Genomic DNA, 19,909 nt, shown 5'->3' on the forward strand with positions numbered 1-19,909 from the left:
GCAGCTCCATGAACCAGCATGTTCTTCATTTCAGGGCAAGGCTCAGACTCTGTGTTGTCACCCCCATACACTTAAGTCTTGAGTAGAGTCTGTCCATCTGTGTGCCTAAGAGCCCAGCTGGGATGTCAGCTTGTGTGTGGCAACTTGTGACTATGGCATATTCATGTCCCGACCCCATTCTCCATGCCACTAGCCCTGCCATTCATGAACTTTCAGATTACAGAACACTGGAGTTTCTTATGGACCAGAATGGCTCCTGGGATGCTGTTTCGTGTTTCCTAGCCTCCCCAACCCCACGTGGACAACCTCCCCACTGGACTGACCATCAGGAATACAGGATATCACAAGACAGTACCTCCACGGGTGGCTTCAAGGTCACTTACACTTTTTTTTTTTCAGATTTTTTGAGGCATAGCCTCATTCTAGCCTAGGTTGACCTGAAACTCACTGCAGCCCCAGGGTGGCCTCACACTGATAGGAATCCTCCTACCTTAGCCTCCCAGGTGCTGGGACCCAAGGTGTGTGCTACCACTCCTGGCCTTGGGTCACTTTTAAGTAAGTTCTATTCAACACAAAAGGCTTTTTGTAGCAAGTAGAAGAGGGAACTAGGTTACAGATATGAAGCCACCAAGCATGTGTGACTGGGGAGCCCAGTATGAAGCTACCAGCATGGGTATTCTGGCCTAGCATGGCTCCCCATTTTCCTGTGGAGGCCACTACAGTCATGGTTGAAATGTGTGAATGGAGTAGGGAGAGAGATAATGAGAGCAGCCCTTCCATAGTACTGTCCCACTCACGAAAACCCTGAGTTTCTGTGGGGATAAGCACCTCAGAATCCCTGTGCATACAGCCCCTGATATCTGCTGAAGGGAAGCATGGCACGCAGGGCATAGGGGTGAGAGTCACCTTGGATCTTGACTTTGGTCTCGGGGTCACTCAGGGTCCAAACATACACCATCATGTCCATGCCACCAGAGGCAAAGTGTTCATTGTCTGGTGACCAGGCCAGGCACACGATCTTAGCATGGTGTCCATAAAATACATTGTTCTCCTAGTAGGGTGAAAACAGGTGGAGAATTAGGAATCAGGCCAGTTACCAGGTGTCCTCTCAATGACAAGGAAAAGACTTTAGTTCTTGAGTACTGCTCTAAGCCTGGCTATCCTCAGAGCCCACCAGCCTCTTTGCAAAAGCCTCAAGCCAGGATCTGCCCAGCTGCACCTGTACTGCCCAGTGCAGAACAGAGGGCGCTGTGCCCACTCACCGAGTAGCCGTCAGCCACGCTGAACACCGTGACCACCTTGCTGGCATCACACACGGCGAGGAAGGCGCCATCATTGGAAAAGGCTAGGTCTGTCACAGGACCTTTGGCCTCTAGCAGCTTGCCCTCATCCTTCAGCGTGGTGCCCAGGATGGAGTACACCCGTACATTGCCATCCTGCAGGTGGGGACATAAAGAGTCACTTCCTAGCACAAGTACAATATGTGGCCCCTTTCTCTTGGAAGAGGTCTGGGTTTTAGCAAGGAAGTGATCTGCCATCACTGTGTGTGCACCAGCAAGCACTCTCGCTGCCAAAAGGTGGCTTATACTTCCCCCACACTCCACTAAATGCTTCAGCAGAGCTCTGGGCTTTTCTCCCACATGGGCAGAATGACTGGACCCCAGCCCTCCATAAACACTGTAGCTTTCCAGGAGGGCCCGGTTAAGGCTCTGGCCTCGTAAACAGTGGCTCTTACAGGCTCTCTTGATGTTCACACACGAAGAAAACACTGACGTCCCCCACCGAGAAAGCATCCAATTAAGAACAGCCGTGCCCATGCTCACAAGGCCCATGCTGCCCCAGAACACCTGTGAGACAACAGAAATCCACCACCCAACATGTGACATGAGCCAAAGAGCTGTGGACATCTCTTTACAGGACGGTCACAGGTCATGAAATCAATACTGGCTAGCGCTATTGCTGAGGACACACAGGCCCAGAGTGGAAGACACCAGGGAAAGTGAAAACTGCTGATGGCTTCTGGTACAGAAGCCCTGAATGAGGGCTTGTCACCTGCCTCAGCTTCTTCCAATACTACTGCTTAAGGGTTCTCTCTTTCACTTGAATGGGAAATGAGGAAATAACGAGCATGTGGTAACATGGGCATACAAGTGGGACACCAGGCTGGTTGTGTATCCCAACAGGCAAACATGCTAGAGGCTGGGCTGGAGACAGGCCCAGGAGTCGCACAGAAGCACAGGCTGTGAGGTCACTGGAAGCACACAGCAGAGGGACGGGAAAGCAACCTTACCCTGTGGGACGAGACAGAGTAGTGTAGAACAGGCCCCTTGGGAGCTGGCAGCACTGATGACCAGAGCCAAGGAGTCTCCAGGGAAGGGCCCGAGGCTTGGGAACAGGACAGAGGGTGTGGCCACAAAAATGCTAACTACTTTGGCCATTAAACTGGTCACAGAAAAGACTTTTTTGTCACCCTGGAAACCCATTAATAGTAGGTTTAATCTGGCCATATGGACAAGGTCCTTCTCTGGGAGACATGGGCTACAGGCCAAGGATGATTGCTGAGGGTACCTTCACAGGCCTTCAAGGAGACATCATCCTACTCCTGGATCCTGGGGCTCCAATACTCTATAGACTCCAAAACAGCATGTGGGGCCGAGGTGGAGATGTTTGGTGGTCAGACGGGGTTGGACAATGCAAACACAGCCAGTGTTACTTCACACTTGCACACACTGGGCAAAGCACTTTTCACAGGTTAGCCCTTGAACCCTGACAGCTCTGTGAGAACAGCCACTGGAGTCTCTGCATAGGAGGCTTCCTAAGGCCTGGGCTGGCTTTGCTGGGCAGGCAGGCAGGTCCTATAGCCTGGCTCCCCAGCACCATCCTGCATGGAATGGCTACTAGGAGTTCAAGGTTTGTACTTTATAGATCCAAACCTAGTAATCAGATGCTCTGCCTTCCTAGAGCTGGGGACCATGAAGTGAGCAGTTTGTGAAGCACTTGGACTTGGCTGGCAGACACACTGCTCTGTGCACACAACGTGTGGCTGGCTATTAAAGGTCAGATTATGCCAAGGACTCCAGAAACCAGAACTCTGGGAAAACCATGAAACCATCAGGTTAGTATTATACCCAGAAGGTGCAAAGAAAATTCCTCTCACTGTCTTTCTGGGGTATGTTGTCCTTGCTGGACATGCTGCCCTCTTGAGTTTACCAACTACTTGCAAAGCTGGCTCTTCTCTGAGGCCAACCTGTGCTCTCCTGGGTACTCCCTGTCACGGCATGCCCACCATCAGTACCAGGGGACTCCCTCAGGATTAGGGTGCCTTAGTCACTATGTGCTGCAGCAAGGTCTCAGTTCATAGAAGAGCACACTAAGGGTCTGCCAAAGGAATACCTTGATTCAATTGCCCCCCCCCCCATCTTTTACCTTGCCTAGATACTTTAAGCTAGGACAGCTGACCACTGTTAAGCAAGTGCTACATGAAGCCCACCAAACTAGGAGCCCACAAAGGGTATACCCAGACTATGAGGGAGGTGTTGAACTCCAGAGTACAGTCTTCACACCTCGGGACTTCTATTTTTTCTCTGGCCTTCCTTGGGCCCTAAACTGCTCAGACACTAAGGTCACAGGACACTGAAAAAAAAAAAAAAAAAAAGGGGGTGGGGACACACAACTTACGGAGCCTCCAATAGCCACTGTGTCTCCCCCAGGGTGCACTGCCACAACTTCGGGCTCATAACCAGGGTTGTCAATGCTGAAACATTTCTTCTGGTCCTTCAGGAGGACGACCTGTGAGACGCAGAGGAAACAGAGCAGCAGGCCCTGAGATGCCACTCAACAGCCACAGAGGCAAGTCCTGGTTAGGGCCCTGGGCTCCAACCCCCACCCTGGGTCAGCCCCAATATCCCGACCCATCTGTTTCCTCCTCCATCATTCAAGCAGAATACAGCACTCTCATCTGGACTGCACTACTGCAGGCAATGGGTGCAGGAGCTTAACTCTGCCCAGCAGTGGTCTCCAGAGGGCAGAAACATCAGAAAGGAGCTGAGTTTTAACCAAAAGGGACAAAGGCACGATCACAAGGACCCAAGCGGTGGTTCCTTAGGTCACAAGAAACAGCTAAGGCCTGCTAGTGCATGCTGTCGGGCAGCCTGGGAGACAGTGTCACTGGACAGCAAGTGCTGAATGTCTACTTAGGCCTGCAGGTCAGCAGTGAGCTTTGGGCTCCACCCCAAGCATCCCAGCTGTAGGGAGGAGGAAAAAGAGAGTGCACAGCACAAGTTGCTCTCACCTGAGAAATCTCTGAGGTCCCATCCTCTCTCAGAAGGGGTGAAAGGCTATGCTTGGGGAGGGCTATGCCATACTGAGCCCAAGTACACTGATCCGAGGGGCCATACTTCCATGTGTTACTAAATGAGGCCCCGGAGGTAAGTGGTACCCTGCTTTGGGCCCAGCTACTTACTGGCTGGGGGAAGAATTCACAAATGCGACCTTGACCTATTCCCAGGGGCCTAGGCCTCACGAAGATGTAATTTGGGATTAAAAAAAAAAATCGGGGTGGAGAGATGGCTTAGTGGTTAAGCACTTGCCTGTGAAGCCTAAGTACCCCAGTTCAAGTCTCAATCCCCCAGCACCCACATTTCCAGATGCACAAGGAGGCACACACATCTGGAGTTTGTTTACAGTGGCTGGAGGCCCTGGGGCACCCATTCTCTCTCTCTCTTTCTCTCTCTGTTGCTCTCAAATAAATAAACAAAATAATAAATAAAACAAAAAGTTTAAAAGAAAAGTTGTAGGAGGCCGGGTGTGGTGGCACACGCCCTTAATCCCAGCACTGGGGAAGCAGAGGTAGGAGGATCGCAGTGAGTTCAAGGCCACCCTGAGACTACATAGTGAATTCCAGGTCAGCCCAAGCTAGAGTGAAACCCTACCTTGAAAAAAAAAAAAAAAGCAGGAAGAGCAAGCCAACCAGGAAGCTCAAGCCCACTGAGCGCTGTACAGGAGGGCTCTAGGCCCAGGAGGCAGCATGAGTTGGCTTCTTATTTCATACAGGAGAAGCTAGAGTACACAGCTTCAGTTTCATGTTCAAGAAGCTCAGGTCACCTGCTGTGATAGTTTAAACAGCCCCCAATATAGTCAAGATTTTGTTAAAATTTATGATTTAGATCTTTAGCCACCTGGCTGGCTGAAGTGTCACTAGACAGATCCTAGGGTCCAGCCCTAAGGTGTGGGGGTAGATTTGTAATTCCAGTCTAAGTTCCTGAAGTGTGCTTGTTTGTGGTGCTGGTGGTAGCTTGGGGCTTTTCTCTCCCAGCATAGATCCCTAAAGGCAGGCTAGCATTTTCTGCCATGTTGGAACTTCCCATCTCCCTTCCTCCATAACTGTGCCTGGTCTGTAAGTTCACCTCAGCAACCTGAGGCTGTCTACTATAGAACTGGCAGGAGGGGATGGAGATGAATCTGACCATGTGAATTTTGGTCTTTTGGAACTTTTATTTTGGAGGAATGGGCATGGACTTAGTGCTTGCAACTGAAGGCACCTTTTGGAACAATAAGCCAAGTTTTATGGAATATTCTGATGATAGTCTGAGAATGCTAAGTGCAGGATAAACCAGGAGACATGACTTATGAACTTTCTAAGGGAAAGGAAAGACAGCAGAAAAACCTTGTTGGAACTGGGCTACTGGCATAAGGGCTAGTTGCATTCTGCTGCCCAGACAATTTGATCAAGGTTAAATTTGTAAAAGATTGATGTGGTTGGCCAAAGACACTAGACTGAGAAATTTAAGATTTTTTAAGTTGAAAAAAAAAAAAAAGTTAAAAGTACTGGCACTGAGACTGGTTTTAGACTACTGAAGCTGCTATTGAGGAACACATTAACAATCTTAGAGAAGATGAACCAACTGCTTTACATTTAAACAATGGAAAAGATGCATACAAAAAGGCTGTAATATTATAAAATACAAATTCTTTTGAAAAGACCTGACTGAAAAAAGGAACCTGCTCTTCAAGGTTATAATTTATTTTATCCCTAAACTAAAATATGGCTGTGTCCTGCACACCTGATACTGGTTTTAATAACATTAAAGAAATAAATGGCATGGTCATAAAGTGCACACAATCCCAGAAGCCACTGCTGATACATGACATAAGGCAGGGCACAATGCCCTTGAAAGGCTGACAAAGCCATTGGAAGGTAGACCATTGGTTTACATGAAGACCAAAGGTGTTTTGGATATACCAGGACTGTGTGTGCTAAGACTACCATGGAGGCTGTTGGCCTGGGATCAAAGATTTCCCTGGCTATTCAGCCCTGCTGGAGGGAATTAAAAAAATCCAGAGACTCTTCACTGGTCACTGATTATGGTATCATACTTGAACTATAGATGTTTAATTTTTGCTTGATGGTTATTGAGTTTGCATTGTTCCAGTCTCTTGTTGCTATGCCTGACAGCAGTTAAAAATGTTTACTCTGTGCCTCTATGTTAAAATATATAACTTGGGGCTGAAGAAAAGGCTTAGTGGTTAAGGAGCTTGCCTGCAAAGCCAAAGGTTCAATTCCCCAGGACCCATGTAAGCCAGATGCACAAGGGGGCGCACACATCTGGAGTTCCTTTGCAGCCGCTGGAGACCTAGCACACCCATTCTCTCTCCTCTGTGCCTATTTTTCTCTCTCTCAAATAAATAGAGAAAAATAAAATTTAAAAATATATACATGTATATGTAACTTGTTTGATTTTACAGGACTCACAGCTAAGAGACAATCTTAAATTTTAGGTAAGACTTATGATTTTGAAACTATCTTAAGTTCATAAAGACTGTGGGAGACCTTTAAATTTGACAATATACAATATAAGATGGTTACAAATCCATGGAGGCCAAGGACAAAATGTGGTAGCTTAAATAGATGGTTCCCAACATGTTCAAGAATTTATTAAAGTTTTTAGTTTAGATCTATAGTCATCTGGCTGGAGGAAATGTCACCAAATGGAACCTAGGATCCAACTCTATGGTGTAGGGGTAGATTTAAAATTCCAATCTAAAGACATACAAAGTACCTAAATTCTGCCTGGAGTTCCTACAGAGTGCTTGTTTTTAGTGCTGATGATGGATTAGGGCTTTTCTTTCAGCATGGACATGTAAAAACAGGCCAACTTTTTCTGCCACTATAAAACTTCCCCTCTATCTTCAATAAATCCATTCCTCCTTAACTGTGCCTGGTCTAAAAGTTCACCTCAGTTACCTAAGACTGTCTACTACACCTGCCCTTGACAAGCAGCAGACACACAGGACCCTTCTATCTAGGAGCTGCCCTTATAGGACACTGCATGAGCACTCACCAGCACCTCCTTCATTGACAGGAGGGCTAAGCCCTTGCTTGCACCCTTCTTGTATAATCTCTACCAGCCTCAGTGGCAGGTAAGTCTATGCCCACCAATCTCACAGAGGAAAAAAATCTGAGGTCTGGAACAGGGAGGGAGCTGTCTATCCTATCCGAGGCCCTGCCACAGAGGCAGCTACTCCCAAATCCTCACCCGCAGCTCAAAAGGGCCAGGTAATCAGTTAGGAAGCTGAGAGATCTGCAGTGGAGAAGCACCCTACAGCCATCTAGGCTGAATGCATTAATTACTTGGCAGGATGTTTCATTATCTAGGACACAGAATCCACTTTCCCTTAAGCAATTAGGTTCATAGATAAGGGAGGGGTGGATCCTGCATGATTGCTTTCTCCAGTAGGTCTGACACACACGCCAACTGGACCCCAGTCAGCTACTGTCCCTGTTACATGCCAGGATGCTAGGCACGTGGACAGATGGGAGAGTGGCAGAGCAGCATTCTGTACCAAGCAGATCTGGCATGGATTTAAGTCAAGGGTAATCTGTTCCAGACATTCCAGAAGAAAAGGTGAGCAGGTGACCTTAGCATGGGTATCATTCTGCCCTAGTGTGGCCTTGGCAATGTCACCAGACAGTTCTAACCTTCAGTTTTCCCATCTTAAAAATAAATACTTAAGCCGGGCATGGTGGCACATGCCCTTATCCCAGCACTTGAGAGGCAGAGGTAGGAGGATTGCCGAGAGTTCAAGGCCACCCTGAGACTACAAAGTGAATTCCAGGTCAGCCTGGGTTACAGTGAAACCCTACCTTGAAAAACCAAAAATACATACATACATACATAATGTACCTGAAATGTATGAACACTGCATTTCAATGGACTGTATTGTGTACTTTTTGCTGGAAATATTTTCTGTAAACACAATTGCCTTGTTCAGTTTTGTTGTAAACTGACTTCCCATAAGATGCACTGTCAATATGCTTTCTGATATGTGTTGGATAAGAGTGATAAAATAAAGCTTAAAAATACACAAATAAATATATCTATATCTAGGAGAAGAGAAAACAGGGCGAGTATGGGTGTGACAGGGCCTCAGGCTGCTGCAAATAAACTCCAGACACATGCTCTGCTTTTGCATCCAGCATTACATGGGCACTAGGAAAGTGTACCAAAACCATGAGGCTTTGCAAGCAGGTGTCTCTAGCTGATGAGCCATATCTCCAGCTCAAGTTTTTCTATCTTAAAAGGAACTTAAGATATGTGAGGAGCCTGTCTCCTCATAATCACTGTGTGCATCAGTTATAGGACAATACTATAGCTCAGGCAGAAGTGGTGCTTGAAGACACAGATTCCACCATAATGAAGACAGAATCACCGGGAGTCCCTCAGACCTCACAGACCAGTGGGCCTGCAGTGAGGTCTAATGCTTAGAGACAGATACTAGCTCTGCCCGTTCACCAGCATCCGTGGGCAGCATTTATCGCCTGTGCCTGTATTTACAGGCAATGCTCTGCCTCACTGGTAGGACTGTGGGGAAGACTACATACGTGAGCAAACAGAGACAAAACCATGGCAGCACAGCCGAATCAGAGAAAAACAAAATGCTGGTTACAACTACTGTCAAGTAGACCACAGTACAATTTAGACACTAGACCACACACATCCCTTATTCCACGTCTTCTGGCTGAATTTCAATGGACTCGTACCTGCCCGATGCACACTACCACAGTGTAACCGCCAGGACCAACAGCCACGCACTTCGGTTGAACATCCAGTTTCACAACTCCTTGTCCACTGTTGGAGAGATAATGCATTAAATCCATGTTTAAGGGGATCAGTCAGCATGGCTATCAATATACTTATTGCAAAAACCACAGCTGGTTTTTCTGTGAAGGGAATAGTATAATCTACCCCAAAGAGCAATCTGCTGAAACATGGAAGGGTTAACAAACTGGCCCACGTCTTTGGGGCAAGGAGGTTGCCTCATGATGGGAGACTGGGGAGTGGTAAATAAGGTGGCAAGAAGCATCACAGGGTACAGCTACTCTTGTTCATCTACCTTAAGTGCCCCACCACAACTTCTGTTCTCACACCTTCTTTCCTGGATACCACAAAACTGAGCTCTGATCCTTCTGCCAGTCACAGCCACTCCTTTCCAAGAATCCACTGCCTTTAACAAAGATCCAGCGTACCTTTGTCTTGGCTGAGTAGTTGTTAGCATAACTCTACCGGCACACTTCATGAATCTATAGCAAGCAAAAAGCAAGCTTCCATATAGTTGGGCTGAGTAGAGCACAATGGGCTCCTTAAATGGAGCACCACTCAAGTTACCAGGACATGGCTGGCTTCATGAATGCCTCTGGTCCTCTCACAGCATGTGGCTATGACCATCACAGGGTATGTATTAAGAAGCAGGGTCACAAGGCAACAGAAAATGGATGCCTGGGCACCTGGATGCCTTGACTCTCAGGCATTCTATCAGTCAGGAAAGTGAGGCCCATGCCGGACTCACAGGTCTGATGCACGCTGAGCACCATGTCCCAGGTCACAAAGATGCCCCATGGTAGCTCATTCTCCCCAAGGTAAGGCAGATCCTTGGCAAGAGGATAGGAGCTATGATGGGGCCATGGCAGAAGTCTACCAAGAAGGAATAAATGGTAAGAGAGAGTCAGTCCTCTGAGTACAGTGGAGTGTACTCAGTCAAGGGTTAAAGTCTTGCTTTCCCAGCCAAGGATGTGGAGTGCTCCCTCTACTCCCTCTTGCCCACTTTTCCAGATACCTCCAAGAGCCTCACTTGATCTTCAACAGTCTAAGGCTCTGCTGTCACCATCTCTAGTGAGAAAAAAGACCCAGTAAGCTTGTGGTGATTGAAGCTCTGCTATGTGCTCTGGAGTAGGACCTATACCTGATCCTTTGCACCTTCACAACAAAGTGATGCTCACAAACAAGCAGGGCTCACAGTCTGGCCCTTCACAAAGGGCACATGTGACTTACTCTGGGCCCATCCAGACCCCAAGACTATACCCATGGATAGCACTCACCTGTAGTCCCTCAGCTTGAGGTTGGTGTACCGCACGGTATCATCCATGCTACAGCTAACCAGTTGCCCAGATTCGTCCACAGTCATCCTGGACACCTGATTCGTGTGGCCCTTCCCAGTGAAGGAGTCATTTTCCCCTGTGTCTGAATCCCAGTAATGTGAAGTGTGGTTAAGGAGAAGCCTGGCTTCAAGAGGGTGATGCCTGCCCTTCTGGGGAGACCACACCCATTTCTGGTCTAAACCCACAACACTTCAGGCCCCTAGCATTTCAGTTAAGAGATGCACTGTCATGCTACTGACCACCTCTGGAACAGTCCCTGCTGAGGTGGGTCCTGTGCTGATCAGAAACCACCACAATCAGGAAGAAGCCACAGATGAAGGGGCTATCTGATGTGACTCTGCAAGTAAGGCAGTGTTCCTCTGCGTTTCATGCAGTAGCATCTGAGCCCACAACAATCCCCAAGGAGACTAGCTGAGCGCCCACTGATCAGCTGATTACTGCCCAAGTGCTGTACGTTAACAGCCCAAGGGCTGGTGTATGGATTCTGAGCCTGAGATGGCAGGGAAAAATGTGGTTTACATACACAACAATTGAAAGTCTCATTTCAAATGACATTCCTATTTCCTTGGGTAACTGATGTGCATTCCAAGGCTGACATGCCACTGGGATGGAAAATCCAGCCATGAACACTGACAGATACAGTTCAACTAGGGATGCAGTGAGACTGGGACAGGAGCCAGGGTGATGCAAGGAGACAATGGTGCCCAAGGCTCACTGAAGACTGACCAACTGCAGGAGAGACTGATCCTAGGGCCTGCTCAAACATAAGCTGGACGCTTATATCTAGCAGAGCAGAGGGTGACTCATCTGCCTTCCTCTCTAGCCTGGGGAAAACTTCCTGGACCTTCTGAAAACTCAAGACAAAATGGATGGGGGGGAGAGAATGTGAGTGGTCCAGGACAGTGCCTTCCAGGGACAATCATGGACAATAGGATATCTAGGCAGAAGGCAGCCTCTCACATAGTAGGTGCACTGGGGGGGGGGGGAGGACACAAAAAACACAGTCCTTGCCACTCAATGACATGTGTGAGTGGCTGGGCCCTGCATCCCGGCCAGTCCTGTGAGGTGGACATGTAGAGCTGCAGGCCCTGTGACATAGGGAAGGCATGGCAGAATCCCCACCAGCAGGAAGAGGCCATTCACAGTCCAGGAACCACAAGTCACCAGGTGGCTGACTACAGAGAAGCTGCTCATGAGTTCAGGCCCCAGCTCTGCTGTGCACTGGCCATGTGGTTGTGGGAAAGGCATCTCACGTCAGCTCCGTGGGCTCCCATGTCTCCGTTTTTAAAACAAAAGGCATCTGCTAAAGGGTTCCTAGGTGCTTCTGAATCCTAAGACTCAAGTGCTCAACTGTGATAGGAGCAGGGCAGAGAGAGAGGAAGCCCAAGCGCCGAGATGCCAAAGCAGTGCTATGTCAGTGCTGCTCAGTGCATGAAACTGGGACTGTGCCACCTGGGACGCTTCCACCACAATGGGAACAAGAAAGTCTCCTCTGCTGCCATGGCTTGAGTCAGCTCTGAGTCAAAGGATATTAATATGCCCATCATGACTCCCAGAGTAGATGTAGGACTTGCCGTCATTTCTGTGCACCGTCAGACACTGAATAGATTTACTGTGACCCTGTAAGGAGACAATGGGACAGGGTGAGCTGAGGTCACACAGGCTGTCCTTTTACTCATCTGCTGCTATCTGGGAGAGAGGGGAAGAGACAGAAGGTCCTCAGCGTGTGGCAGCCGCACTGCCCACAAACAAGTGACAAGCCACATCCCCCTGTGGGATGATACTCCATCATCCTTTGTGCTGTGCCCCCAGCACCTAACCCCAACCTGGGCCAAGAACTGGGTCTACAGCAAAGCCCAGCACCCCTGCACCTATGGAGCAGACATGTGCACCCACCCCCCTCAAGCCGCCTGCAGGGGAAATGCTGCCCTGATGTCACGTATGAGCACATCATCAAGGCCTGCTTGTAGGGAGTGAGGCAGCCAGGATGGCATTAGATGCAGGAAGCTCTGGGGCTTGCACAGGTAACCTTTCTCACTTTAGCCTTTGTGAGTACCCATTTTCTCCCCAATACCTTTTCATTTTTCCCAAGAGCTGATGATACAGGAGACCTTATGTAAGCACGTTCACACAGACAACACTCTAAAAGGGGCTCCTTGCTTCCTATGTAAATGCTGGGGCTCAGAGCACAGCTCAGATGAGTTTAATTAGATCCTTCCCTGGGTCCCTGCTGGTCTTGTCTTCCTTTGCCAGTAACACTCAACAGTCACTTGGCATGTTCCAGCTCAGGGCTTTCTCCCTGCAACTTTCCACAACATAACATTCATCCTCAGGAGTAATGTCCTTGGTGTAACTAAGAACCAGTCATTTCTGTATCTGGAATGGAAATGTTACCCCGTAAAAGACACGTTGGCTGGGGGTTGTGCCTTCCAACATAGCTTTCTGTCCATCCTGCTACTCAAAAGTGAGGTCCTCAGCAGGATCCAGCATGGGCCTCACTATTGCACTGGCTGTTTGCCCTGCTCAATCAGAATCTGTGCTCAGCAGATTCAGGAGATTGTATGTCTGTCTGCTTGTTGCCTGGGGTAACATCCTTGCTTAGAAACTCGTAACAGGCAAGCTCTCAGCCGGCAGTTATAAAGCCACATGGTCCCTCTGAGGCTAGGTTGTTTAACATGCTAGTCCTTCAAGGTAATTGTCCTATATCCTCAAGCTTACAAAATATAGGCCTGGGTAAGCACACCAAAGGCCACTACCAGAGACCCCGAATAAATTCCCTTGGGGCAATCAGGGAGCCTTTTGCTAAAAGATCACAAGAAATCTTGATGTGCACCAGGGCTAGGAACCACATTCTAAACCCAAGCTTCTCCTGTATACCTGTGCAGCTCAGCACCCTCCATCTCAGTACCGCAGCCATCCCACACAACCCACCTAGCTATGAATGGAGTCTGGAATGTAGGTTTTTCTTAGAACTTAAAGCCCATGGAATTCCAGGAGTTGACCTTGCCAAGCAGCACTAGGGCTCAATGTCATCGGCAGCAGTCAGCAAAACCACAGACGGTAGAGCTGGGGCCATGCTCCTGGTGCCCACTGTTGAGGCCACTCACCACAAAGTACTCTCTGGAAGCTAGACCTGAATATCTTATGGGCATATTCTACCCAGGAGTCCAGCGGAACTTCTTTCTCTGGAAAGCACTAGTTTCCCAGGCATTAGTTCAGTCTGGGACTTTCAATTCCTTTGGTCCTCAAGGCCAGCACCATGCTGGAGCAGGTGAGAACTCACTCAGCTGGAGGATCATGGAAGCCTTTTCCTTCATACAAGTTGAGCCCTCTGCACAGCAGCAGGCTGAGGTGGAGAAGTGATGGTGCATCCAACAGAGCAGATTATAATGAAAGCTCTAGAAATTCTTAGCTGTCAGCATGGATGTGAGGCCTGGAGCCTGACTGTGGAAAGCCTCCTTTGAAATCACGTTTAGTCATTTGGTGGGGAAATCACCTGGCATCAGTGTAGGGTAATCTGAGCTCCCAGCAGATATGTGGTTGAGACAGAAGAGGGGCCACTACCCCACCTGGCTACAGGTCTCCTGAGAGAACAAAGTGGCAGGAGCAGAGGGAGAAGGCAGGAGCTCACCAGCCAGGGAAATACAATGGGGCCTACAGCACATGGAGAGAGTGGGTCCTCCCAGGGCACATTCATAATCTGCAATTGAGTCCTGCCCAGGCTAGCCCTGGGCCCTGGCAGTAGCTCCCACTTCATTGGCTCCTGTTCTCCATTGTTGAGAACCCCTGAGTGCCCCTCAAACTGTACCATTATCATGGCCCAGACCTTAAGGCTGTCTATCTTCCCTGCCACTCCAATCCTCCCAGAAGCTCCATCCCCTGTCCCAGTTTTCAGAATGTTGTTTGTTTTGCCTTGCAGCTCACTGAGGGCTAGCCTGTGAGTGCCTCACAGGGAGGACCAAGCCCCTCAGGAAGCAATGACCTCCAGCAGGAGACAGCAATTGACTGTCCCAAAACTTCCAGAACCTCACTGTGGCAATCACAATAATTCAACGGGATGTGCATTTGGCTTCCTACTTCTACCAAACAAAAGTGCCCATAAATTCAACCTTCTTCAGAACACTAAGGTCCAAGGAAGCCTATGGCATCGCTCTGTTCCCACCTAGCTAGCCCTCCTGTCACTCTTCTAGCAGGCTATGCCCAGAACGAGGCTCACCTTGATGACCTGCAGGGGCTTGCTGGGGTTGTTCTTGTCTAAGTAGTTAATGTATCCAGACAGGGAGATGCTGAGGAGGTGGTCCTTCTGCCACAGGCAGCCCAGCTGCTGGTCCAGAACACTGGAACCCATGGGAAACGTGCTGATGATGGAGTTCACATTGACATCCCAAATCTTAGAGGTTTTGTCTCCAGAAGCAGAAAGCAAATGGGTGCTGTCAGGACTCCAACTAATCTATTCCAATGAAGCAGTCACGTGTCAGATGGTTTCAAAGCAGGAAAATCCCTGAAAGCAGCTGCCCTCAACCCCACTTCCCAACAAAGAAAAGCAAACCTGGCCGGTGGTAGGATGGGCCCAGCCTCCAAGGCTCCTGCTCTAGCCACTGACTTTTCCCACTACCTAACTGGTTAACTGGAAATAAGCTTTGATAGTTGTAAACATGGTCAAATAAAAACTGAGTTCAGGAAGCACAAATTCATACTCACAGCATAAATTCCTCCATCATGGGCTTTGCTTCCTCCGAGTGCACATACTTTCTCTCCTGTCTTCCCATCATAGATGTATATCTTCCAAGAAACAACAAACATATGCAGATACTGGTTATGGGGGTGTGAACGCCCATTAGCCCAACATTGCCACCAACTGTGGTTCACATCCAGAGCCTCCAGCACTCCTTCAAATGAGTCTTATGTCTGCTGGGCTTTGGTGATACCCCAAGAATTGGGGAGCAGAGCATTCCCATAAACCTGCCTGTCCACAGCCCCCTCCACTGCTCCAGCCCTTACCTGGCCATCAGCACTTGCTGTGGCAAATCTGTTCCCATCAGGAGAGAACCGCACACAGTTGACAAAGCGGCTGTGATCCTGTAGGAGAGAGACTGTCACACACTTGGCAGTGGTCAAAATCTCTATCACAGAGCCTGCTTCTGGCATTAACACACATGACAATCACCTCACCCAAGGGGAAAACTCATATGCTGGCTTGTTGAGTGCTGTCTACAAGGCCACTCTCCAACCAAGCCTGCCCCCTTGTCACATGTCTCCTGATGTACCCTCTCCTCTTCCCTCTGGGCTGCCCAGACACCTTCAGCCCTAGACATGGGGAACCTGTGATAACTAGGCCTGTGAGGTCCCCTTCCTGAGGGCCCCCTCACTCCAAGGGAGACAGTCCACTGAAGGAATAACTGACTTTTACAAGATATTAAGCTGTGTCTGTGACTTTCATTAGTACCAAGAATCTAAACTGCCTGAGAAGTACCCTGTGGTGAGATGCTTACATGAACCTATAGCTGCTGCAGCACCCAGGCATGCCCAGGGTTGCACCCAGTTTTAGGAGATAGTGCTGGCATCACTGGCCCTGGCTCTTGTGTTAGAGATCCCCTTCCCTGCATTAACATTCAGCATTTTGCTTCCTGTGGTTGTTTAAATAAAAATGACCTTACAATAAGCTCATGTTTGTCGTCGTCCCCTACCCCCCCCCCCCCCACCGAGGTAGGGTCTCACTATGGTCCAGGCTGATCTGAAACTCACTATGGAGTCATAGGGTGGCCTCCAACTCATGGCGATCCTCCTACCTCTGCCTCCCGAGTGCTAGAATTAAAGGCATGCACCACCATGCCCGGCTCAAGCTCATGTGTTTTAATACTTGGTCCTAGTTTGGTAGCAATTTGGTAATGTTTTGGGGCCTTTGGGAGGTAGAGCTTGCTGGAGAAGGTGTGCTTTCTGGGCGTGAGCTTTGGGATAACATAGCCAACTGTAAGCCTAGTAGATAGAAAGAATACTGTCCACCCTGTTGATAACAGATGTGACCCAGGATTCCTGCTATCAGGCCTGCCATGACGAAACTTTCCCTCAAAACTGTAAGCTGAACTAAATGTCTTCCTCCCAAAAGCTACTTCTGGCAATGAGAAGGTAACTCGACAGTTCTTTTTGCACTTTTATCCTATTTCAGTCTTCATCTGCTTACATGTAGTCTCCGAGTGGGCACAAACCACCATCCTGCAGGAAGTATACTTTCTAAGTCAGCATCTCTTAGGCCCTAACTGCTTCTGCCACTATCACAACCTGTCACTTTACCATGACAGGATGCTGTTAGCTTTCAGGCAAACCCTTCATGGTAACCAGGCCCAGAGAAGCTGGGTAACTGGAGCTGTACCAGTTGTGAAAATCAGGGCTCCAGTTTTGTATCCAGCAGTGTCTTGCTTACACTGGCAGGTCTAGGCATGCTCTGGCTGGAGCTACCTCAGTGCTCAGATCCTTAGCTCCCCAGGCTAATTGTCACTGCTCTCATCCACCTCTGGATGCAAAGGAGCTTGCTGCACACCAAGTGCTGTGCCTATCACCATCACCCTCAAGGCTCAAAGATGGCAGAAAGAGGGTCTCAGAGACAAATAGCACCACAAGATGGAGGCAAGACGGAATGTACATTGCCTTTGCGTTGAAGTCAGACAACTCAGATCTATGATATAACCATAGATGGACCAGGACCTCCAGCTCACTCCCTGCTAACCCCACCCCAGCAAGCATACACCTGATTTGTGTCCTGGGCCTTGCATTGGCTCCTCACACCCCTGCCCTGCGTGTGCCACAGAAAGGGGACAAAGGAGCCACAATGCAGTCAGCTCATTGCTGACCTCTCTGCCTGGCAGGGTGCTCAGTAACTGGGAGGTGCTCATCTAGGGGAGCACTGACTCTGCTATGCATAAGGAACATGCCATAAATTAGGGAAGAGGACATAGCCACTGTTCAATTCTAGTTAATTCTGTCATCACTGGTCCTGTGAGGTTAGACACCCACACTCCTGGGATGCAGAACCAAACACCCAGGCCTCAACCTCAAATCAAACAAGGGCCTGTGTCCTAACTCAAAAGTGCCCACCTCTGTGGGCCTCTCCTACACAATCTGACAGCAGCAATGTCATGTCCGAGAGCACATGTCAAGTGAAGGTTGGACAAAGCCGACATCCTTTGAGTGACAGGGTCTACATGAACCCATCGTGTCTGTTTGCTTTGATGCCTCAACCCACCACTGTTTCCTGCAACTCTATCAGGAATAAAAGTCTACATGGCAGGAGACAGACATGTCTGTTCCTGAAATAGCCCCTGTTTAAACAGGGACCAGCCAGTAGCCCATTAGCCAAAGAAAATGAGAGCTAATAATAGCACTTCCCACGGAGACGCCCGGCAGCTGCAGCTTGGAGGAGCATCTGGAAAACCATCTCAGTAGGTCTGCTTGCTTTACCTGCCACTCCTGACCAGACCCTGGCGTCTGCTCCAGGCACCCAGAGGGGTCACACAGCAACACCATAAGGTCCAGCCTAAGGTACCAGGGCCTACCCTACTCTTCTGGCCTGTTGTAGCTAACAATCACTGAACCAGGGTGTGGAACGCGTCACTGAGTCCAAGAACCTTCTCCATAATCATCATCTTCCATCCCCACACTCCTCCACTGTCCTCTTTCCTCCCACCATCCCCCTCTCACCAATTCTGTCAATGACAAGAATTCCCAAATCCTTTGTGGGTCACTGATAATGTGTTCCCCCAGGAATGACCCTCAATTCCCCTTAGTCTCAGCTACCACTGCACATAGGAATACTAACCCTGCCATGACCTGTGACCCCCCAGCCCTCATGCCCTAGTCCAGCATATGCTATGGCTAGTTACTGGATGGGGTTACACTGGAATGGAAATGTCTGTTCTCCCTTCCCCACCCCCTCCTCAATCTCCTGTGAAGTACCTGGAGGGGCAGCACCATGTTCTCTGCCTGCCACAGCTTGTTTGACAGCCTGGAGGAACCTCTGGCTGCCTCTTCAGTCACCCAGAACATAAGTTCCTCCAGAGAAAACCAAGTAAATGGAGAGGCTCACTCTGGCCCTCCTTGGTCACACCTGCCTACCCTAGGACATTCAGCCAGCTCTGTGCCCTGGGTTCCAGAAGTCAATGGGAGGACCAGGGAAGGCACACTATGTACCTGGCCCAGGGCACAGAGCCAGCAACCAAAAGCACTTAAAGAACCGATATGTCTGCTTTCTGTCCTGCCATGAAGGTAAAAGAAAAAAGAATCAGAAAATAAAACAATGACCACCATCCAGGAAGCCTCACAGAGCTGCAGGAAAGACTTCTAACAGCCAAGACTGACAACTCCTTCACATGCTCTTTCCTCTGGCAGGCAGTAGGGACACCCACACAAAGCTGCCATGAGGTATACCAGCTCACAGACAAAAGCTGTCCTGAGGCAACTTTATAGTCTTTATAGACCCATGGGTTTATGTCTGCTCAACTCAGACTCATAGATGTGGTTAGTCTGAAGGTGGGGCACCGCGGCTCCAGGTCACATGCTACTGAGGCTCTAGCTGGTTAGTCACTGCTGGGTGAACTATTCTGTCCAGTACCACACCTGGAGAAGGTCACAGAAGCAGCTATGAGGACCCTGTCATCCCTAGAAACCAAAGGGTCACCTGACAGAGGAGATACTGGGAGGCTGCAGAGGCACAGACACACATCCTCAGTCAGGCCAAACAACTGGAACCCCGAGGAGGCTTGATCACTCACCCAGATGCATCTATCAGAAGGATGTACTTGGAATGAAACTTCCCTAAGCCAAGCAGCAAGGAGATGGTCCCACTCTGTGTCTCATGCCCCTTTGGGACTCCTGAGGGACCCTAAGCTTCTGTAGAAAAGATGTGAGCAAGGAGTTGGAGGGCTTGGGCTGTACCTCACTCCCCCATCTCATCCCATCTCTTCTGTGACCCCAGAGGGTACGTCAACTACTATACCTAAACCATAGATGGGTAGGGAAAGGTGGCATGGAGTCTGAGCCTATTCCAGGAAGGTTTCTCCACTCCATTCTTAAACATGGAAAGCGTTCCCCCCAGGTTCAGTGCAGAGGAGCACAAGTCTATGCCCTGCTTTGAACAATGGGAAGCTCTGTGCTTTCTGAATGTGGGCCAGATGGAAGGTGGCCCATGACTTCTGCACTAGATTAGGATCCCCCTCGTTTGCTCACATGCTGCTCTGAACACACAGTATGGGAAAAGCAAGCAACTCACTTTTTTTTTGAGGCAGCAGCTTGATTCACCCCTCCCTTTCAAAGCCGCATGCTGTGGGGTCCTCCTGCACAGTAGTCTAAGACAGCTGCCACAGGATCATCCACCCAAAGTAGACTGCAGCCCTCTTACCTAGACAGACTGAGGGCTGCTGTGGGAATAGATGGATGGCCACACGATGGAACAGACTGGGGGCTGTTCAGTTGGAGAAAGGT

General features: G+C 49.2%; 1 protein-coding gene across 1 annotated transcript in view; it reads right to left on the bottom strand.

Moving 5' to 3' along the window:
* Wdr1 (WD repeat domain 1) overlaps positions 1 to 19,909 on the bottom strand; it is a 39,266-nt gene that overhangs the window by 1,870 nt on the left and 17,487 nt on the right. Inside the window, exons 6-14 of the mRNA XM_045133603.1 lie at positions 15,437 to 15,514; positions 15,137 to 15,217; positions 14,652 to 14,885; positions 11,968 to 12,055; positions 10,376 to 10,532; positions 9,041 to 9,128; positions 3,679 to 3,789; positions 1,263 to 1,436; positions 907 to 1,051 (exon numbers count right to left, since the gene is read on the bottom strand). Of these exons, the coding sequence (XP_044989538.1) occupies positions 907 to 1,051; positions 1,263 to 1,436; positions 3,679 to 3,789; positions 9,041 to 9,128; positions 10,376 to 10,532; positions 11,968 to 12,055; positions 14,652 to 14,885; positions 15,137 to 15,217; positions 15,437 to 15,514 (1,156 nt within the window). The remainder of the gene's footprint in view (positions 1 to 906; positions 1,052 to 1,262; positions 1,437 to 3,678; positions 3,790 to 9,040; positions 9,129 to 10,375; positions 10,533 to 11,967; positions 12,056 to 14,651; positions 14,886 to 15,136; positions 15,218 to 15,436; positions 15,515 to 19,909) is intronic.

The sequence above is a fragment of the Jaculus jaculus genome, chromosome 14 (assembly GCF_020740685.1).
Source record: "Jaculus jaculus isolate mJacJac1 chromosome 14, mJacJac1.mat.Y.cur, whole genome shotgun sequence".
Taxonomy (NCBI): domain Eukaryota; kingdom Metazoa; phylum Chordata; class Mammalia; order Rodentia; family Dipodidae; genus Jaculus; species Jaculus jaculus.